General features: G+C 37.6%; 1 protein-coding gene across 4 annotated transcripts in view; it reads left to right on the top strand.

The window, feature by feature from the left end:
* Positions 1–22,568, top strand: part of rspo1 (R-spondin 1) — a 44,297-nt gene extending 21,729 nt beyond the window's left edge. For all 4 annotated transcript variants that reach the window (XM_073924868.1, XM_073924867.1, XM_073924869.1 and 1 more), the window contains 3 exons: positions 5,601–5,741; positions 9,286–9,495; positions 21,008–22,568. In XM_073924868.1, coding sequence (XP_073780969.1) covers positions 5,601–5,741; positions 9,286–9,495; positions 21,008–21,153 — 497 coding nt within the window. In that variant the 3' untranslated portion in view covers positions 21,154–22,568. The remainder of the gene's footprint in view (positions 1–5,600; positions 5,742–9,285; positions 9,496–21,007) is intronic.
* Positions 22,569–24,054: the final 1,486 nt, after the last annotated feature.

Raw genomic sequence — 24,054 nt, 5'->3', positions numbered from 1 at the left:
CATGAAAAAATTATATTTGAAATATACATTAAGGTATAAATTCAGTAATTGTTACAGTTATTTTGCTATTTTTAACAGCACTTTTATTTAATTGTTTTATTAGAATACTCTGTGTAGATGTCTTATATGTGTATTCACAATATAAAACAAGTAAAAATAAAATAATTAGAGAAATATTAAAATAGAGCACTATAATAGTATTTTACCATATTGCAGTCTATTTTATATAGCATATGTAGATGTATTCAGATCTCTAGCTACATATATACACTCACCGGCCATTTTATTGGGTACACCTTACTAGCACAAGGTTGGACCTCCTTTTTCCTTCAGGACTGCCTTAATCCTTTATGGCATAGATTCAGCAAGGTACTGGAAATATTCCTATGAGTTTTGGGTCCATATTGACATGATAGCATCATGCAGTTGCTGTAGATTTGCACATCCAAGATGTGAATCTCCTGTTCCACCCTATCCCAAAGGTGCTCTATTGCAGGGGTTCCCAATGTTTTCAGCCTGTGACCCCCAAATTGACAATGCCAGTGACTCGCGACCCCCAATATCCCCTGAGGTGGTTATAAATACAGAAACCTTCGCGCACACACCAATAGACTTATACGTATGTTCTTGGTTTAATTATTTTTAATGTATATCAGTGCCGTAAATAGTCCAGAAAGTTTATGTTAAAAAATCTATCAGCTGCATCTGACGCTATTGCTGTGTCTTTAATATATAATATATAATGCAACTACCACAGGGGTCGCAATCCAATAGAACTAGTAAGCTAGTATATAGTATATAGTAACTAAAAGCAACAATTTTTTCCTCCTCAGTAGGTTAAAATATGGTAATCCTTATGGTTTAATAAAAATAAATTGATTTTTGGAAATCACCAGGCGACCCCCCTTCATTGTCTCGCGACCCCTCAAGGGGTCCCGACCCCCACTTTGAGAACCACTGCTCTATTGGATTGAGATCTGGTGATTGTTTAGGCCATTTAAGTACAGTGAACTCATTGTCATGGCCAATAAACCAGTCTGAGATGATTCACGCTTTATGACATGGTGTGTTATCCTGCTGGAAATAGCCATCAGAAGATGAGTACTCTGTGGTCATAAAGGGAAGGACATTGTCAGCAACAATACTCAGGTAGGCTGTGGCATTGATACAATGCTCAATTAATACTAATGGGCCCAAAGTGTGCCAAGAAAATATCCCCCACACCATTACACCACCACCACTAGCCTGAACCGTAGATACAAGTCAGAATGGATCCATGCTTTCATGTTGTTGACGCCAAATTCTGACCGTCACAGCAGAAATCGAGATTCATCAGACCCAGGCAACGTTTTTCCAATCTTCTATTGTCCAATTTTGGTGAGCCTGTGTGAATTGTAGCCTCAGTTTCCTGTTCTTAGCTGACAGGAGTGGCACCTGGTGTGGTCGTCTGCTGCTGTAGCCCTTCTGCTCCAAGGTTGGATGTGTTGTGTGTTCAGAGATGCTCTTCTGCATACCTCGGTTGTAACGAGTGGTTATTTGAGTTACTGCTGCCTTTCTATCAGCTCGAACCATTCTGGCCATTCTCCTCTGACCTCTGGCATCAACAACGCATTTTCGCTCACAAAACTGCCACTCACTGGATATTTTCTCGTTTTTGGATTATTCTCTGTAAACCCTAAAGATGGTTGTGTGTGAAAATCCCAGTAGATCAGCAGTTTCTGAAATACTCAGACCAGCCTATCTGGCACTAATCTGCCACGTTCAAGTCACTTAAATCACCTTTTAACCCCATTTTGATGCTCGGTTTGCAGCAGATTGTCTTGACCATGTCTAAATGCAATGAGTTGCTGCCATGTCATTGGCTGATTAGAAATTTGCATTATTGAGCAGTTAGACAGGTGTACCTAATAAAGTGGCCGGTGAGTGTAGCTGTTGTCAGATAATAAAAAAGTCAGCATCTTTTCATCACAAACAGCTTTGTATCTTTTCCTTAAAACATATGCAGTTTATTCAAAAAACAGGAAGTCACGCATCTTACAGATCCTCTTAGAAATAAAGAAAATCAATGACACTGAAAAACTACATACTGTAAACGAACCTTTCTTAGGCTATTTGCCCGAGCTTTTATCTTCAACTTTCCTGCATTTAACACCATTTGGAAGATAGTCACAAATTACGCAACGATCACATTGTTCACCGCATTCATTAGTACTGTAACCCACCAGTGACACGAAACTACCCGCATGTGACCCGTGGATGCCAAACACTGAGCCAGTGATCTGTTTTCTCTTACTCTGTGGGTGAAAAACAAGGCTGGGGGATGAAATACGAAGCAAAACATTGGTAATACTCTGCTGTTTGTCTGTTTCTTCTAGGAAGTCTGTGTTATTATTGTAGCCTGAGTTCACGGTAGTTCAATCCTGGCCATATTTTTCGAGCTTTCTAAGCAAACCCTACGCAAAAAACATAAAGAGGATTTACATTTAATCACCCTCTTTGTTTTAACAGCGCGCTCTCTAGGTTTTTTGTAAGCGTTTCCATCATGTGCGTGAGCATTTTTACTGTGATGGAGCCAAAGCTGCGGATAAACAAGGAAATACCTCTCGTAAACTGATTGGTGGTACCTGTTTACTCCTGTCGTGGGAGGAAATGAATGGCTTTATTTGACTTTTATTTCTAACTTCAAGCCGCTGAAGCTTTTCCAGTTGTAAATTGAACGTCCTGCTCCCTTTTCAAGCATGTTTTGATAGCCAATTAGCGCGAGCCACATCTTGGAGTCATTATATTTTGTTATAGGAAGAAAATACTTTTGTTACCAAGACACACTGTTGCATCATTCAGGCTAATACCTCTCAGATGGTTCTGATTTAAGCCTTCTTTCTAGATAACCTGAAATTTCAACGTTAGCATCCAGGGAAGTGAGAAATTAGCTGAGCGCTGTTTTTATTTCACAACCCTCTGGAGCCTTTAATTCATCATTTTTGACTGTATACTTTACGTTTGCTTTGAAATAGCACATGCAGCTGTCTGCTTGTTAGCATAAGTATTTTTATGATCCGCATCTTGAGATTAAAATACGTTGTGTCCGCAGGTGTCGGCTTCAGATTCGGACTCTCGCTGTCAACATTTCGTTTCGTTCTCATTTGCTCAGTGTTTTTGTGGTGTTTTGAAAGACGGCCGTGCATGCGAAACCCTCCTTCATCTCAGTCCCTGAATGGCTGCCGCGCTGCAATTATTCAATCAGCTGCGTGCATTTGATTCCTTTCCAAATCCCCATGATGTCTTGTTAACAACATTTGTCTTGCATTAAGGGTGCATTTGTAAATGCTTGAGTGCAAAAGAATTTGCTCCAAACGTTACTAATTTAGTTGTCAGGCATTTAAAGTAGTAATTGAGAGCAGAGGTTATAACAGAAAACACGGCTTGAGTATATTGTTAGGCCCTCTTCTGCTTTTGGCTGGTGCACCGTGATATGTATCAGACATATCCATGTGCTGCTGAACATGAAAGTGTTTCGGGTGTTATGGATATTTACTTTTGCATGTTTTTGAATACAGTTTGGAAAATTTAGGGTTAGGTTAGTGTAGTCTGTGTCAGTCAGAAAACTGTGGAAGATCACAATTATAACAATAAATAATGCATTTTAGGATTTTACATATTTTATTGCGATTTATATAAGGCAAGTGACCTCAAATTGAATTTTCAATCTGTTTTAATTCTGCAAGTTGTCAAGGAAGTGCTACTTATTTCCATGTTTATGGAAAGGAACACCCCACTATTTTAAATAGGCTCATTTTGCTCGAGTTGAACAGTTGAGCTTCACCATTTTTAAATCCATTTAGATTTAAAAGGAGCACCTTTAGCTTAGCTTAGCATAAATCATTGAATCGGATTAGACCATTAGCATTTCTCACAAAAATGTAAAAAAACATTTTGATAATTTTCCTATATGAGGCTTGAATATTCTGTCGTTACAATATGTACTAAGCCTTAAGCGAGTCGCACACCAGATGTGGCGCTCAGCGCCAGGCTGCAACATTTATATGACAGTTGGAAGTAACACACACCAGGTGTAAATATTTGCATGTTATTTAAAATGAAACTATTCAGATGCCGCTCTGTGGCACGGAAAAAATATGAACAGTGTCCTGAGCCATAGCTGGGCGCCGGGGACAGACACCGACTTGCAGCACCGTTGTGTTTACCCTAATAGAAATCTGTTTAGAACTCTAATATGTATGGTGTGCGACCACCTTTAAGTTAAATTAAAAACTACTATTTTCTTTTTTAAATAGTTTTTTTTTTACCTTTAATTTGAAAAGGACAGTGAGGGTTAGACAGGAAAGTATTGGGAGCAAGGAGAGGGGAAAGGGTCTGCAACGGACCTCGAGCTGGGAATCAAACTCGGGTCGCCGTATGCACCATGGTGCCATATGACAATGCACTTAACCACAGCGCTATAGGCGCTGACAAAGCTGCTATTTTCCAGGTTGATATGGCTAGGAACTATACTCTCATTCTGGCGTATAAATCATAGGAAATTTGTTGCTGCTTAATGGTAAAAGTGCTTTCGCCAGACACAAAGATAGGCTAAATAGACTCAAAATAGCTAAAACTCAAGTGTTTAACAGTAGCTGACTTCCTTGAAATTTCCTAAAAAAGTGGAATGTTCCTTTAAGGCTTAAATTAAAAATGAAAATAACAAACCAAAACTATGGATGATTTCTGTTTCTATTCATAAAAACTACAATAGGCGAAGCGGTGGCGTAGTAGGTAGTGCTGTCGCCTCACAGCAAGAAGGTCGCTTGTTCGAGCCTCAGCTGGGTCAGTTGGGGTTTCTGTGTGGAGTTTGCATGTTCTCCCTACGTTCCTGTGGGTTTCCTCCGGGTGCTCCGGCTCACCCACAGTCCAAAGGAATATGGTACGGGTGAATTGGATAAGCTAAAATTGTCCGTAGTGTATGTGTGTGTATGAGTGTGTATGGATGTTTCCCAGTTATGGGTTGCAACTGGAAGGGCATTCGCTGCGTAAAACATATGCTGGATAAGTTGGCAGTTCATTCCGCTGTGGCGACCCCAGATTAACAAAGGCACTAAGTAGAAAATAAAATAAAAGAATGAATGAAAAACTACAATATATGCTCAATGCTAGAATATAACTGCAGTAAACAGCGAAATCATTTTGGTTGACATGATTTTCAGATTTTAGAACAGCAAGCTCAGACTTCTGGACCCCACTTTAAATCATTTCTGATTTTTCTTTAGTAAAGAAAGAGACTAAGATGGATATTTAAGAGGAGCATCCACTGTTTATCAGAATGAGATAATGAATATAATAGCGTTATGGGCTGGGAAGTGTATTCAGTTTGGTTTTGTATTTGTCTGGTTTTCATTCTGAAGGAATCCACATTGCCCCCAAATTGATGTAGACAGAACACTTGTAACAAGACAGAGATGTGAGGTGTGACATCTTTGACTACTTTTGGATTAGAATCTGTCAATGCTAGAAAAAAAATGGTCACTGAATGGTGGTCCGCTTGTTCTACTTTGAAATGTGTATTGATAAAACAACTATAGCACTGTCTTTTTTCTTTATTTCAGAATGTAAAATAGAAAACTGTGAGGCATGTTTTAGCCGAAACTTTTGCACAAAATGTAAGGAAGGCCTGTACTCGCATAGAGGGCGATGTTTCTCCAGCTGTCCTGAAGGATTCACCGTCAACGGCACCATGGAGTGTGTAGGTGAGTCTCCTACAGCCTTTTGCTGTCATTGAGAGAGTCACTATTATTTCCTTAGTGTTTTTACAATGTAGATTATGTCAATACCAGTATTTCAGATTATTAAACATATATTCAGCATATCAGGCAGCAGAGTAGTCGTAGTTGTCAAGGAAGCGCTTTTTATTTTCATGTTAGTTAAAGGAACACTTTTTTTAAATAGGCTTATCTTACTAGAGTTGAACAGTTCAGTTTCACCAGTTTAAATCCATTTAGATGATCTCCGGGTCTGGCGGGAGTATAAATTATTGCATAAATTATTAATTTATAGCATAAATTATTGAATCGGATTAGACCATTAGCATTTATTTAAAAAAAAAGTAAAAAAAAAAAAAAAAAAAAAAGTTTTGATAATTTTTCTGTTTAAGGTTTGACTATTCTGTTGTTATATCATGTACTAAGCCTGATGTAAAATGAAAAGCTGCTATTTTCTAGGTCGATATGGCTATAGGAACTGTACTCACTCTGGCGGAATAATCATGGGAATTTGTCGCTGTATAATGGTTAAAGTGCTCCCGCTTTTTACTATGTAAATTGTATCAATACCAATTTTTCAGATTATTGAACATATTCAGCATTTCACGTTTGGCAGCAGAGTAGAATGCTGGTGTAGTTCAAGTTAGATTAAAACTGATTCAGTTCATCGACAATCCACTGAAGAACAGCTCCACTGTCCCCAACTGAGAAAGATTTTTAGACATAATAGTGAATATTTTCTCAAACCAAAAATGACTCCAAACAAAGCTGGAGCAAACATTTGTGTGTCTCATAGCAACACTGTGTATCATTCCTAAATTTAACAAATTATTTGATCTGTATAATCATGATTCAGTGATTCATTCATAAACATAGGCTGTGTCCCAAAGCTAAAAAGTGCTGTCTTAGAAGGCATCAATTCACATCCATAACCAAATTTAGCCTCACTTTCTGTCTGCTTATTGTAGACAGCATAGATGTATCCCAGCAAACAACTTTGTGTTCAGTAGACATCTGATAGACATCTAAATGCAGACAACTTGGCTAAAACAAGGCTAAACTTGGGCTGTCAGTGAAAATCTAATAGACATCTAAGAATAACCCAAAACTAGACTCATCAAATAGACAGACTTTATATGTGTAGTCATTCATTTCTGTTTATTTGAGGACTAGTCTAGATTTGGCCTATATTAGATGTCTATTAGATTTTCATTGACAGCCCAAATTTAGCCTTGTTTTAGCCTAGCCTAGAAATCTTTTAAAAACAATAAATGCTTGTTGGGATCTTTGAAATCCCACAATTCTATGATTTCCATTCCTGCTAAAAATGTAATGGAAATGCTGCACAGTAATTTTGTGTAAATATTTTTTCTTTGCTCATTTCTAGTAAGAAATTAGTGTTGAAGTGATTAAATATAGATCAATCACAAAAGCTATTTTCTTGTAAATCATTAAATGTTGCATCAGAAATATGTTTGAAAAGCATTTTGTGAGATGCCTTGTGTGCATTTATTTATTCACTGCAGAAAATTACAACTGGAAAACCTTACAAGTTTGCTTTATTCCACCAAAATATTGCTTGCTTGAACTATTCTAAAGTTCAGACATTGATATTGTGTTATCTGAAACTAAATATAAACATGTCTTAAAACATGGCTGTTAGGGCAGGGTGATTAATCAAAAAGTTATCTAAATCAACGCTTAGAACCTATTATCTATCTAATTTTTTTAAGACTATTTTTCCAATTACTTTCCTTACGTGTCAATTAACCCTGCTTTGTTTAAGGCTGTGGCTGATTTCTACTTCTGTTCTCAGGTCATGTAGGACAATTGATACATTCTTTAGCCCTACTTTGCACTACATTGACGATTATTTGAAGCTGCGCCTGAGATGCCTTGAGACTGCACATAATTCATTACATTAAAACTATTATTTACAATAAAATATTTGTTAACAGAAGATGCAAGAAATGCACTGTTTAAGGACAGGATTTGCAAGAGTTAATTTTTATAAGAGTTAGTTTTACGTTTTACAAACTAATTTGGCGAGCAGCATGTGATATGATTGATCGCGGCTGGTCTCTCATCTGTAATCATTAGTAAGTTAAAAGCTCACTATAAATAGCCCGTCTAGCATTACTCCTGTATCTTCATTTTTTGAAGAATCCCCTCTTCCACCCCATTTCTCCCTTTTCCTCCTTTACCAGGGGGAGCTCTCGAGAACTACCTGATTTCGTACCCCCTTACATGCTCATTGCCCAGGCGAGAGACTTTGGCTCAATTATCTCCGAGCTCATGGTTCTCTCCCATGACAGCATGCCAAAAAACTGCTATTATTATGAAGAAATATCTAAGAGTAAACTTTTAAAAGAGATACTGCTTCTTTTCTACTTTTAATATGAAAAACATTTACACTAATTTATTTTATTTCCAAAAGTGCAAGTTATTCATTTTCACTTTTTTAATAAGAAAAAAGTGAACGTTGGTTTTAGGCAATGTGTGTTTTAATTTCAGTTGTTCAATATTTAATCATAGTACATAGTGTGTGTTTCTATAAATTATTTTATAAATCAAGTAATGCAGCCTACATTCATAAATCTGTCACTTGTAATTTGTGAGCATATTTACTGTTGTCAGTGAACTATGAGGACAAAAAAATAAATAAATAAATTCATTAACCATCATTCATTAATCATAATTGAGTTAAAAATCTAATGATCTTAGCATATCAAGAAAGCCCAGTTCAATGCTGAAGCTAGAAAAGTTCTCGGACACCTTTTTAAATTCTCTTTCTGTGGTTTCTTAATCGCTGTTGAGAGGAACTCTGGCTAGAAGCCCGTCAGATGATAAGGAGTTTATTGATTTCTTTTGAAAATAGTTCTGTCAGATGCAAGCAAACAGCATTACTCGCAATGGTGGTGCTGGCTCCTCCAGGCTGCTTGGCCTTTAAATACAGAGCCTCGACTTCCACTGTGACGTTCTGCCAAAGCTTATGATGCTCACCTGCGTCAGCAGGTCAGTCCAACACACTTTGTTATGTGTATTTCTCGGTTTGGGATAGTTTCTGGCAGGGATGGGCTCCCTTTGACCCTGCTGCCCCCAAACACATTAGACCGGAAAAAATCGAATACTTAGAAAAGACCTCACACCAGAAAACCGCTCAATCCAATTGAAAGTCTGGAGCTTGACAGCTTGTCATTACGTTGAATAAAAATGGAGCCTACCTCATACAATCATAACACTTGCTCTGCTTTTTAGCAAAAAAGTAATTGGAAAATGTGAGTGATGCTGGATTTTAGCAGTCTCCGCTGTGAATTCTTTGGGGTTTCCTAATGCAATTTCTTCAACATTTGTTTGGACTAACTGGTTTCTCAGCCCCCCGCCCAGAGGAACGAAATGTTCAAACCCCAAACAATTTCTGTGTTTTTTCCCCTCTATTGTCTGAAAATTTAGTCAGTTGTGTAATTGGTACATGTTAGAAAGAATTTAAAAAAAAAAAAGCTTGGTGATCTTTTCTGTATTTATTTTGCAGTCCAATGTGATCTAAGTGAGTGGAGTCCATGGGGCCCTTGCATGAAGAAGAACAAAACATGTGGCTTTAAAAAGGGTAACCAGACCCGAACCAGGGAGCCCCTTCAGGTTCCAAGTCCTGCCACCTCCACAGGGGCCGCTCCAGCCTCGGGCTGCGTCCCGGAGATCCAGACCCAGAGATGTACCGTGCAGAAAAAGATCCCATGCAAAGGTAAATCAGAGAAAGAACAACAGAAAAAAATGTTGGATAGGAAATACTTGCGCCATGAGGAATGCGTGAAATCTGTTATCTGACTTCAAATTGCAGATTTGTTGATATATCGATCATTTATCTTTTTTGGCCACTTAGGGAAAACATGCACGCTAATTTGATTTAGTTTATTTACGGCTTTTGACATAATGCGCTGTAAATAAATCCTCGAGTGTTCCCAGTAAATAAACAGAAGCCCAGCTGGTTTGTAATCTTTTCGTCGCTGGCCGCGGATCTGAGGGCGGCCTTTTGTTTGTTGCTTTAACTTACTGGAAAGTGAGGTTAATATGCTGCTCTGACTCTCCAGCGGGAACAGAACATAAGTGGACCTGTACTGGACCTGTTGGCTGTTAAACATTTTGTAAAAACAAAAGCCTGAATGTGTTGTTTCTCCCTATATGGTTACACTTGGCTGTCTCATTTTAAATGGAGATGTTTGCATGGATGGAAAAGGTTGTTTAGAGTACGAGTCTACAAAATTCAGCCATTAACAGATCATTGCCTTTTGTTTCAGCAGTCAAACTACCATTTGAAAGTTTGGGATTACTTTTGGATTTAGACATAAAAATAAGTAAGACAAATAATTTTTATGCTATAATTCCTTAAATCAGATTGCTATTTTTGGGTGAAGTTTCTATTTACTTAAAATCTTGAAATGAAGTAACAGTAAAGCTAATTGGATTTTTAATTTTTTGCAGCCTGATTTATTTAATTATCTTTAAGTGACAAGATTTGAGAAGTATAGAAATTTGCATTGAAGAACAGAATACAAGTCTTGATATATATATATATATATATATATATATATATATATATATATATATATATATATATATCAAGACTTGCATTCTGTTCTTCATATATATATATATATAATTTTTGGCCTTTTGCCTTTATTAAGTGGATTGGACAGTATTATAGACAGGAAGTGAAGAGAGAGAGAGACAGGGGGTAGCAACGGGAAATGTCTTCGTGCCGGGATTTGATCTTGGGACGCCCTGAAGTGCTGCTGCACCATATGTCAGCACGCTAACCACTAGCTGAAAAAGTCTTTAAAATTTAAAAAAAAAATAATTTTAGGCCTTAAAAATTATTAAATTCACTGATATATTGTGTTGTAGGTCTTAAATCATTTAAAAAAGGTCTTAGTTTTCCTATGTCCAAGTAAAGCTACCCAATCTTTCATCGTTATTTAGGCCCAGACAGAATCTGCAGACATTTTTTGCTATTTCTTAGCAGAATTTTGTTTAAAAAAAACAGCGGATTTATGCAGAATGATTTTGGGAGTATCACTGTTAAAAACTTAATATATGAAATAAAAATAATACCTTTTTAACTTGTATTTAATGGTTACAATGCAAATCCAAATAGATCCTCTTAACTGATAAACAAGTCTATCATATAATATATCCCAAAAGACAAAAAATATTACTTTACAAACTGTATTGTAAATAAATCATATAAACATTTCATATTGTTATTTTATTAAAATGACTAAACACAGAAGAGTTCTGAGTATATCTAACTTGAATGGCTAGAACAGTCAAATTTACAGCATGTATTTTAGTGTTTGCTACTTAATCCCATGGCTTTAAATATGCATGCCTTTCCAAACCTTCTGATTGGAAAAAAAAAACATTACTTGCCTTTCAAAGCAACATTTTTACTGTGCCATTGGTTTATAACTTGTCTTTAATTGATTACAAAAAGAGATTGTATTTAAAGGATAATGACCTCTTAAAATATGACAACAGAAATTCTAAGCTTAATTCACCCGCAGCTATCTCTCTGCAACTCTCACATGCTCGCCCACTGAAGCTGGGCTGTGCTGTCCCCAGTGTGTACGTGGATAAGATACCACATAGGCAAGCTAGGTTGCTGCCAGAAGTGGTGTTAGTGAGACCAGCAGGCAGTGCTCAACCAGCAATCTGTGTTGGTCCTAATGCCCCAGTATATTGAAAGCGCTATATAAATTTAAGGAATTATTATTAATAATTCAAAAATCTTAATAGCTTTTGACTTAAACGTATTTATGAATGTAATTTCTTATATGAATGGTCAGAATGATCGCTATGGCCATTCTAGTAGTTATAGAATTTTACCTGGAAACAACGTTGTCTTTTAAACATTCATCACATAAAAAAAATAAACGCTTTTAAAGAACTGTTCAAAAAACATAAATGGATCATTATAGTTCCCCTGTGGGAACCTTGATTTTTAAGAGTGTGTGGAAGTCTACCATACTTTGAAAAATAAAATGGCTCAATTGGCTCATCAAATTGTTTGTAAATGCAGAAATTTACAAGAGACTATGGCTTACATCAGACCTTACACCATAAACATACCTGCCAACACTGCCATTTTCCTGGGAGTCACCTGTATTTCAGACCCATCTCCCGCCATCCTCCCATTTTGTTATTTCTCCTGGAAAACGCCTGTAATTTCACCCCCAATTTCACCCATGTAATTTTATGGATCGTGTCGCATTGCATTTTTTTTTTTTCATATGACTTTTCAAAATTAAGGATTTACCAAATTTATCTCTGAGCACACCAAAAATAAAAAATTATGATTTATTAGCCACAAATTTGAAGTTTGTCAAAACAAGGAAAATATGGCTGCATACATGCGCTTTTTAATTTAACAAAACTTTTTTCTTAAAAAAAAAAAAAAAGAACTATTGTCATGTATCTAAAATATGCACAGTTATCTGTCCTGGCTAAAGATCTCAGATCACCCGTAACTACACATAAATAGGAAGTTAATCTCATATTAAAGCAATGTTATTGTAAAAATATATATATATATATAATTATACCATAGTAACAAAAATAAGTGTAAAAAACAAAAAAAAAAGGAGATAAAAAAACATATGGTGTGTGATGATAAAAAGGTGATCACGTGCAAACGGTTAATGTTAGGCCTGCTTATAATCTGTTCAAGTATAATTTACGAAAGCAGTGCTTAATAATTAATGAGACCACTGCTGCTTACAAAAGCAAAGTTAAAAAAAATTAAATCGGTAGCTCTAGATTATCTTATTGTCCAGTCAAAGAGAACCAATTGCATCAGTTGTGTTTCCTCTAGGCACTCTTGCTTTCTTTTGTTCCTACGAACAGTTATGGTCAGCCCTGCTGCTTCTCGATTCTAAGATCACATTTGCACGAATATTAGGCCATCTTTATTGTCGAACCCTGCTTTTAAGAAAACTACAATTTAAAAATTATTTCCAACCAGCCAAACTGGCTAGCGGGAGTGACTGTCTAACCTGCCACAACTGAAATCTACCCGCATCTGGCAGGTTGGCAGGTGTTAATGTCAAGCCCTGAACACCACAGTGCAGTTACTAACCCGGTTCTCAACTGTGTTACTCAGACAAACATACACTGTCACCCCAACTCCCCCTGCCTGGTCTCCCGGAATTTCAGAGACAAATGTTGCCAGGTATGACCATACGCCATATTCAAGCAATTCCTGTCAGTTTTCGGAAACCACTTGACTCATGACTCAGCCTACATGCTAAGCTAATCGTTACGTCACCCGTTGAGTGCTTCCTAAAATAAACACCAGAAAATACTTTCTAGAGCTCTTAGTTTTCTTAACACTATTGAGAAATTGTGTTTTCCTGGAAATGACGTCTTATTCTGTGCAAACAGCCTCACCAGATCAAGAGCTTTCGGGAGATGCGGACTCCATGCTTTGCTGGACTAGGTGTGACAGCGTCATTTGAGAAATGAGAGGGAAATTTACTCTGCATGTCGCTAGTATTGTGGAAAGAATTTCCACCCAGGGTCCATAAGAATAATTAACAGTGAAATATTATAAACTGCCCCATAAAAGTGCTATATTGCCTGTCAAATTTCTAAACTTAGAGAGTCCACTTGTCAGAAAAGCTTTCGAAGTTAGCGAGAGCTATGCTGAAACAGCAAGCCTGGACGCATATAAAGTCATTTGTTTGTAGTTCAATTTCTAAATATGACACTTGCTCTAACTACATTATGATAGAATCAGTTAGGAAAGGGTTTTGGAGTCAAAACATGCATTCAATGTAACAGCAATGCAGCATTCCTCACTTTTCAAGATGAAAAGAATTAATGCAACTCAGGTGTCAAAAAATGCATAGGTTATGGGTTGCGTGACCTGAATGCCCTTGTTTTTTTCTCAGTGTACCTCGTGCTAAATTAGCAAGACTGTGAATACATCTGCGGGAATTGGCTGACAAGGCTGCTGTAAAAATCACAGGGGGCAGTGCTTGTATAACACCGGTGATTTACTGGTCTGCAGATCTCACGCTTTGTGTTGATTTTGCCAAGCTCCCCCCGTTTCTCTTCCCTTTTCTGTAGCTTAATAAATGTCTTTGCACGAAAACCGAATATTCTAAACGCGTGATTGCCTTTGTCAGGCGATGGTGTTTAGGTTGGATTGAGCAGTGCTGTAATTATTGCTGTCATAAATGAATGGATCCTCCCCAAGCACTCTTACCGCTTTATCAAAGCTAACAAGTCTCCTCCATGTAGATCCAAAGTTTAAGGCTCCATTTCCTTCCGTGTTTTTCATTTCTTTTCAGTTTCAAAATCATGATTAACTGACACTTGAGTTGAGGCGTTTTGTGAACTCAAGGTTTTGAATTCCTCACACAAACAAGACTGCTCTTCTCAGAGCAATCAAAACAAAACTATTGAATTTAAAGTGATGTAATGTTTTCATGCATTGCAAAAAAACATTAAACTCTGGCCCTCTAATCCGATTGAATGAGCACTGTTTGAATAACTCTGCTGTCAATGATTTGACAATGAACACACAATGGCTAAAGTTGGTCCAATTTTTGAGTCCATCTCTTAATCCTGTTTCTTACACATATAGAGATCTTGTATTCAGCAAGCCATTCATGCAGGCAGGCAACAAATGTTAATAGCATATTTATATCAGTCAGCACTGTGTCTCTCCTCCGTATGCTTAGTGCAAGAAATCACCAGGAACGAGGTACATCTTGACTCATTAGTGTTGATAGATCTTGCTAGAATAAACATTTAGTAAGAGCAAGCCCATAATAAACTTAAACCCAATTGCTTTATCTTAGAAAAAGATAAGACGCATACCAAAACATTGCAACCTGCAACTGCCTTTTAGCTCTGTAAACCTGAAAGCTTAAGACCAAATACACCTAATAAGAAGCGCATATAATATATGGACATGGCAACCAGGGTCAGCACAAGCTCATCTGACAACCTAGGCCAGGGGTAGGCAAATTTGTTATGGTGAGCCACAGTCCTGAAGAGTTTTGATCTAACCTTGATTAAGGGTGCTTTCACACCTACACTTTTGTTTCGGAACGTATCTCGTTTGCCCAGTTAGCGCGGTTCGATTGGCATATGTGAACAGGGCAATCGCGCTCTGTTCCGCGCCAAAGTAATCGCTCCGAGATCGCTTGAATTAGGTGGTCTCGGCTCGATTGAAACGAACCCTGGAGCGGTTCGATTGCAGTGAGAAAGCGATCCGATCCAAGCGTGGTTATATCACAGTGTTTTATGCATATGTAATAGGCTTACGGCTATATAAAGAGAGAGTTATGAGTAGGGCGGGAAGTTTCGCGAGTCTCCGGATGCCCGCAAACGAGTGATGATCTCCCGGTAATCTTGCGTCTCCCTCCCTCAAATAGGCATCGTCGAGCACACTTCTCACCCCTCCCCACCGCGTCTCTCCTCAGACATGTCGCGCGCGCACCCTGTCAATCACCACCAAACCACCACCTCTCCTGACAGCTGAGCGGGATGCTGCAAAATAAACCCTGACACTGACCAATGTAAGGAGAGTTTACTCGCACTTGACTTGTTTTAGCTCTTTTGGTCGGTTTAGAAACTTTGCAGTGTGAAAGCGAACCGCTCCAAGAGCAAAGAGCAACAATGTAACAATTGTAATCTCTGTTTCGGAACAACTGAATCGATTCACAGGTGTGAAAGCACCCTAAAATCTCAACTCCCTATAGCTGTCCAGCAATACTCTGACTTTGATTGGCTTATTGAGGTGTGCTTGATTAGGGTTGGAATGGAAATCTACAGGACTCTGGATCTCCAAGATCCCTAATCTAGGCAATACACACTTTAAACAATATATTTAAAGACCACGACACACCAAGCTGACAGTCTGCCATTGGGTAGCATCATGACATCAGTGAGCATCTGTCAGGCTAGTTAGTTTGCTGTGTTCCACACATTGGCTGTTTCTCAATATTAGAACATCCGCGTTCTCGCATCCTCATGTTCTTGATGTAGCATAATCATCAACCGCCAAAGTTCAGTTCCAAATCTCAAGACCGCAAGAACGGAGGATGCATGAACATTCCCGGATGTGTTCTTGAGCACCGAACTCCTTCAAGAAGACCCAGAAGAAATTGTGACTGAATAAAGGAGGTGGGAAGTGCAGCATTTTGTGCAGATTCATTATTAAAGTTCAGAGTTATAATTTTTACTAAATGAGACTGTGAAAGTAAACATTCACAATGAAAATCGTAATAAAGGCATAAACACATTAGGGTGTTTATTTGATGAAGTTTGTATTAAAATCTGTTTTATTTGTATTGTGCAAAGTATATTTGTAAGGTTTTTGTGCATGTTATTTATACATTTTACAGAGGATGTGTTCTGTGTTTCCGTGGTCTCCAGATTTTGTTCAAACTAGGTAACCTGGCAAGATCGCTCTTCACAAGAACGCAAGTCCGTTCTCTGTGTTCTTGGAATTGAGAAACACCCATCGACTCTAGTCAGGCTAATGTCAAAGGGAGATTACCCAATTTGGCATGTAGAATTTATGCTGGCTGTCTATGAAAGAGAGCATTTTGATTGGCTGTTCAGCTACAACTGAGAGTGTGAGAACAAAGACTGAAGTGGCCAAACTAAGCAAACAGTGCAAATTGACAGGGAACACAAATAAGCCCGGTTGTCATTTTGTTGTGTTTCATATTATTTGCAGACAATATAGGTTATCAGATGTTTTCAGGAACAAATTCCTCTGTGGTGGTGAGTGAGAAGTACAATGAAAATGTTATGTAAATGCTACTTTTTTTAATGGTTTGTACTGTTTGTATGTGGTAATAGTTTTGGTTTCCCTATGTAAAAACGACAATACAGACATCTGTCTCATGTGGTTATGAAAAGATACATCCTCTCACGCAGACACTAAAGGGCGTTACACTCCAGATGTGCCGCTCAGTGCCACAACACGGTGCGCACATGTCGGTTGAAAGTATTGCACACCAAACGCTCACATCCGCATGATATTTAACCTTAAACTATTCAGTTGGCTCTCTGTGGCGCTACAGTGCAGAAGAACAGTGTCCTGAGTCATGGCTGGGCGCTGCGGACAGCTGCCGACTTGCGGCACCAGTGTGTGTACCCTGATAGAAACCTATCTTTAGAATTCTAAAATTCATGGCGCTGCGTGGCGCGATGCTGTGCGTCGCTGAGGGGCGTTTCTGGTGTGTGACCCCCTTAAGCGTACATCCATGAAAACATGGCATACATCTATGTTTCAGTCAGCTGTCATCTGTTTTTTTGTGCTCACGTACAGTTGTTTAGACAGAAACAGACGCAGCCACCGTGTGGCAACACAGACGATTTTCATTACTGTCACAAGTACAGCTCAGCTGCACAGAATTCTCTGTATTATATAATAAGTCCAACGGAGGTGCTGATTCTCATTCCAGCAACGTCACGTCACGTAAAAGAACTGTCCAACACATTAGATACTTGAACGAGAGTGGGGAACCATCATCTTTGAGGAAGGAATGTGTCAGAGAAGAATCTTTGTAATTAAGATCAGTGATCACTTAAATGTCTCAGAAACTAAATAATAAAAAAAGAGTAGAGCTCACAGCTGTCTAATAGTGAAAGTAAGAGCAGTTTAACAGGCATAATGTGAAGGGAACTCAAGGCATTGGGACCAAACAGCTGTGTAGCCAGATGAAAACCACTTATCAGTGAAAAAAGGTTTTGATTTGCTAGGGAGGATAAAGATTGGACTCTGGAGCAAGGAAAGACGGTCATGTGGACTAATGAGTACAGGTTTGTTTCAGAGTGATGGAATCTGGGTGAGAAGTAAGTAATGCACCCATCATACCTAGTGTCCGTGGAGGCAGTGCTACAGTATGACCAGGGGATTCTGCAGTTGGTCAGGTCTAGGTTCGGAAATGTTGAGCAAACTAAGAATGAGGTCAGCTGAATATATTGAATGGCCAGGTTGTTCCATCAGTGGATTTTTCTTCCCTGATGGCTTAGACATATTCCAAGATTATAATGGTCAGGATTCATTGGGCTCAAGTTGTGAAGAGTTGTTCAGGGAGCATGAGAGCAATCCATTTCCAAATGGATTGGCCACCGCAGAGTCCAAACCTTAACCCTACTGGAAAAAAAGAAACGCCCTTACTCTAGCACCTACGCGGAATCTTTAGGATGTGCTGCAGAAGGCTTTACACAACAGTCTGATTCTCCCATCATCAATACAAGATCTTGGTGATGGATTATTGCAAATCTGGATGGGAATAATGGCACATTACACAAGCATATTGGAGGCTACTCAAACTGAAATCCTTTTTATAAATTTTATAAATCTTATAGATTTATTTTATTTAGTTTTATACACTATTGCATTCTGTCAAAAGATAAAAACAGTAGAGTAACCATTTTCAAAAACTGAGCTAAGACTGAAAGGTGGACATGAGGGAAATTACAATGGTTCTCTGCGATAATGACAAAACAACTAAACATTTTGACATGCAGTCTTTACGCAATGCCAAGAGGACAAAGGATTTTGGGGGCACTGACTATTTAAATGAGAAGAAAATTTAGTTTTGACACACGAGTTACAAGTTTTGGGAAAGATATGAGCTTTTCCAAGTGAGCTATAGTGTTGTGCTAAACTGTAAGAATGTTTTGCAAAACAATCTTAGAGTGTTGAGAATGTAATTCCTGTTTCAAGAAATGAGGCAAACCAAATGAGAAAAACTGTAACATCATGTCTGAATAGCAGTGATTACCTGCATCTGTATAAACAAACACTCTCAGAAACAAAGTTACAAAAACTGTTACTGGGCCAGAACCTTTTCAAATGGCATGCTTGTTTCCTATATTGTACTGTAAACATGAATATTAGTACCTAAAAATTCAAAAGGTTCAATTTTGTACTATGTAATACGCACCATTGAGGTACCAACACAGACTCTTTAGGTACCAACATGTTATTTTTGAAAAGGAACCTCTCCAGTGATAGCTTTTTTACCTTTTTTCTGGGAGTACACCCTCTCCTGTGATAGACATGATTCAATAATACAACATTGTGCCTCTGATATAGTAGATAAGAGCCGCTGTTTTACAGACCTTGGCAAGTCAGTTAAATAAACTCACGGAATGCAAATTATTGGTTATTTTGTTGTGAGATTTAAGTCCATTAAACCCTAAAATGTTTGCCAAAAAAAGCCGTCTTTTTTGTTTTTGGTGATCCCATTTCAAGTATAAAAAAAAAGTTTTAATAAAACTTCTATACAATTAAAACAAATGTATTCACCCATTCCATTCTATTTTTGATCAATTGTTTTACGTAAAAATAATGAGGGCCCTAGGATGAGAAGAGAGCCAATTTCAGGAGCCGCAGAGTGACAGTGTGTGTGGCTCATGTTATCAAGTGCAGAGTGAATGCTCTCCAGCACCAAATGAGTGTTGACTTTGGTTTCCAGGGAACACAGAGACTCACAACACTAACTTCATAACAAATATCAGTCAGTCCAGAGGCCCTCACTCCCCCCCTTATAGTGCGAGTGAGGCTGATGGGAAACGAACCAGCCTGTGTTTTTCAGCACGTTTTTTTTTTTTTTTTTTTTGGATAGTACTGTAGTTCAGCATGAGCTAATCAGCTATTTGTACTTAATGTTCACACATGGGTTTGTTCTCATTTTGATTTACTCTTACATACATATACTTTCAAGATGCAACATTATATATATAATATATGTATATATTATATGTAATATATATTGCTGTATCTACCCTCAAACATTCATTGTTTCTTATGTATTTTTTTCACTTTTAAAAATAAAGGTTGACATTGATTATGACAATTAAAGGCAATTAAACCGACAATAGCTACATTTCCATCCACCTATTTTTATGCGCATTTCGGATGAGCGCATAAAAAAAATTGGTTTATGGAAACCAAAGTTGCGCATAAATTTTGAAAATGAGCATAAAAAACATGTGCATAACTTGCTAATAAACTTTCTATTTGATAAGAAAAGGTGCGCATGAACTACGATGGAAACATTTTTACTGAACAAATTCCAGTATGCACAGTATAAAAGGTCTTGTTATTTTGTTATAAGAGATCATGTGATGATATAATCTGAAATGTTGTTTTAGTCATTCTAAAACACCTTAACCATTTCACTGTCAAAAGCATCTGCGCTCCGCGTCTCATGCCGTCACACGCCATAATGCATTTATTGCACTTCAGCATACTGTCTTCTGAATCGCAAGTCATTCATTACATAAGGAAAAGATTCACGCAGCGTCTCCTACCACAGCAAATTCCATTTTTTTCTGTTGATATTTGCTACCAGTTAATCGGGAAGTGACGATTTTGTTCTGTTCTGTTTTTTGTTCTGCTCTTTAATGGGATATTCCTGTTTTGCGCATAAAGTTAATTGGAATTTTGGATGGAAACATGTATAGTTCTACTCTTAATATTCATAGAAACTTTTCATAGTACTAATGTTATCATACTACGTTTTTATAATGGAAAAGGTTCTTTAGTGTTTTAGAAAATTCTACATACTAACGCCAAGTTCAGACTAAACTCAGATTTTCAAAGTGATCATGTCACAGATGTTTTCACACTGCATGACTATCTGGGCAAGCGTTTCATCGCTGCTTTGTTTACACCGCAAGATAGATCGGCGACAGGGGGTTTCACAATGCATGACTTTACAATAGGAAGAATTAAGTAAGTTAAATTAAGTACATAACGAGAAAGAAGCCTTTAATGGGGTAGAAAATGTACATATTTGCTTACCTGGGTTTGAAGGGAATTAGCAATTTCTCCTCAACTTTTTTCTTTGTTTGCCTGGTTATGATATTGCTCAGATGACACAACAGACAAACACAGGTGCTCCTGCCAAACTTACACAAGTAAATGATTAGTAAATTTACACAAGCACCGACTTACCTGTGATTTCAAGCATTTGTCTGCGATTTCTCAAAACCTGGTGGTGAGTCTAAATCTGGGATAAAATCATGCTGTCTGAACTCTGCATAAGACAGACAATGGTGCTATGTACCATTCACCAAAAGGTTCTTTGGGGAACTTCTTATGGCAGGAACCTCTATGGCAAAAATACCATTTGGTTTTATTTTTAAGATTTTTTTCTTGTTTTCATCTATTTGTAAAGACAAATCGTTTAATCTAATTGCATCTTACTTTTTTCCAGGAGAAAATAAAAAGAACCAACAGAACCGTGGAGAAAATAGCAAGAACCGCGGACGAGACTCTAAGGAAAGAGGAGGAAACAAGAAAAGAAAGAACACTAACCGGTCCACCACTGTCCCCACCATTACAACCAGCATGGTGACCTAATTTCATCACAGCATCAGGTGGGCTCACGAAAAGAGAACCTCTGGCTCATCTTCAAGACTGACTGCGACAAGGTCAAAGTTATGCGCAAACATTTTAAAAAGGAATAACGCTGCTACACTTAAAATAAACATGATCAATGACAATGAGAACTGGAGGATTGCTGTACAAAACAATGAACTGTGTGTAAAGCTTGAGGGAACTAAGATGCTGGCTCGGTTAAGTCCCATGCTATTTGCAAGAAGTGCGCGAGTGCATGGTTATCTTTTTGTAAGCCTTTTGTGGTTGGAGACATGTTCCATATGTTCCTCTTAGACCTATCAATAAGGTTTCTGAACCATAGAGGAAACCACAAACAAGGTCTACCGTCCTTACGTTGCTTAAAAAGCATCTAAAACACATCCGAATCTTTTGTGGTTCGCCTAATCCAGCTGTAATCGCATTCTTTTGGGATCTCCTAATGTTTTTGACAGGTAGCAAACAGTCTGGAGTCTGTCTCAGAGTGAAAACGTTCTGTTTTTTGTATGTTTTTTTCTGTTGTTTATAACAAAAGAAGGCACTGGAACTGATATTGTGGTTTACAGAGAGAATGCGGAAAAAGAAGAAACTTTAATAATGATGAAACTATCCAAATATGAAGGGAAATGTGTTATTATATACAGTACCTAGAGACAAGCGCACTTATAACTTACAAGCGGTTTTATTTTTGTTTTGTTTATTGTGGTTTTTTGGTTAGGGGACGACAAATACAGTATTTTCTGCACAGAAGAAGGCAGCAATAATATGAGGAATGTACAGTTTTGACGTATGTGTATAAAAGATTGTGTGCTTGTGTCCGGTTTTTATGTTTGACTTTTTGTGTGCACCTTTATGTTGTAAGTCAATGAGATGAGAGATATTGACGGACTGTTACGGAACACTTATCAAGACCAAGCCATTGAGAATCTAAACCAGCATAATGCTTAAGTTGCATTGTTTAGTTACTATCATTTTTGTCATTGCTCAGTTATCAAGTTTGCAACTGGTTCAGTATATCATATTCATAATGCTTTGCGACATACAATATCAGAGGGAGGAAGGCTGTACATCATACAGTTATTTATATGTAGCTTCCATTCACACTTTTCTCAGTCTGTTTGCATTTCACAGTTTATCCACTTGGGCTGTGTTTTTCCTAAAAGCATTGTGAGGAGATCGTAGAGGCTGTTGGTTCTTATCGTTTCTATGAATCTGTTTATGATGTTTTATGGAAATCTTGGCCAGATCAGTGGGTTTTCACCATATACATACTCCCCTATGGAGAATTATGACACCGAACATGTCAGCTTCCGTTAATCTTGATGCAATATACATATTGTATTATATCAGTCTGTTTCTATAAAAAGCTACAAGGTAAATAAACACTTAAAACATTTGAATTTGTTTATATGTATAAAGAATTCTTTTTGTCTTTTGTGTTTGATGGCCTCACATGGGACAGTTGCAGGACGATAGTCTGGGGCAAGCTGTACGGCTTTATAAGTTATAGATTCATACAAATTATTACAATATTTGTCAGGCTAAACGATGTTTGGAAAAGTTTGCTAATTATTTTGCTTTTGGTTTTCTTGTTTCAAATTCACATTTCATCAGGTTTTATATTTATTTAGATCACACTGCATGTCTAGTCGATGAGTCATGAGTTTCTTTCTTCTGTTGAACACAAAAGAAGACATTTTGAAGAAAGCTGAAAACGTGCAACCATTGACTTCCATAAAAACAAATACTATAGAAGTGAATGGGTACAGCTTTCTAGGTTTCTTCAAAATATCTTCTTAAGGCTGGTACACACAAACAACTAGCACTGACAAAACAAACTGTGTTGTCTGCTCATGTCTGGTTCTATTTGCACCAAAAAGCTGTCCGTGAACACACCAAATAGACAAAGGTCCAATCCCAATTCTACCCCTTTGCCCTTACCTCTACCCCTTGTTTTGTGCGTTCAGGTGAAGGGGTAGGGGTGTCCCAATTTTCTTTAGCTTGAAGGCGTAGGGCTAAGGGGAAGATATTTCAGGACCACACTCGAAACCAAGAAAATTTCTGTCTTTCCGCATCTACATATGGCAGTATCTGTTTTCTTGTTCACAACAGGCGACTGGAACTTCTGACGTGTGTGTACAAAGCGTAAGCAAAGCAGCGTTTAGTACCATTATCACTCAGCCACTCGCGCCAAATTTAATGGCATAACGGGAGCGCTTAACCTAGGTTACTGACAAATGAAAAGTGCTTTAGCATACTTCCGCATAAACCTTGTCATTTTCCAGGGAAGGATTCGCTGCTGCAAGTAAGTCTGATAATTTAATAATCTGTATGATTTGAGAAATGTTTTCAAATTACAGACGGCCTCTTTGTGTTTTTCTTCATGATTGTTTATTTGTTATTAGGGCTGGACAATATTGGAAAAATCTAACATTGCGATATTTTTTTTTATTTTGCGATATTTATTGCAATATGAATACAATTTCACCAGACGACTTAATATATTTGGAAAGAGTTTATAATGTTAGATCTATTGGGACGATTCTGCAGTGGGAGTGCATCTCCGTACAATCTAATAAACAATCTTTTAGGAGTGCCCCGACACATTTGCGATGTAGTCTGTGCTATTTGCAGTTCATTTCTGTATTTGCATGTGTTTTGAGTATTTTTATGCATAACTATCTATAAATACAATCAAGAAAAAATACAATTGAAATAAAGTGTTTTCTGAGTCTAACAGTATTCAAGAACAGTAACTAAATGATACAAATATAAATAAATCAATAAAATTAATTGTAGTTAAGGTCACAAATGGTACAATTTCTTATACCTGAATGCTTTTAAAGACATACAATCACAGTCATTAAAAAGCACATGCAAATGGTT

The sequence above is a fragment of the Danio rerio genome, chromosome 16, assembly GCF_049306965.1.
Source record: "Danio rerio strain Tuebingen ecotype United States chromosome 16, GRCz12tu, whole genome shotgun sequence".
Taxonomy (NCBI): domain Eukaryota; kingdom Metazoa; phylum Chordata; class Actinopteri; order Cypriniformes; family Danionidae; genus Danio; species Danio rerio.
This window is presented reverse-complemented; position numbering and strand designations above follow the sequence as displayed.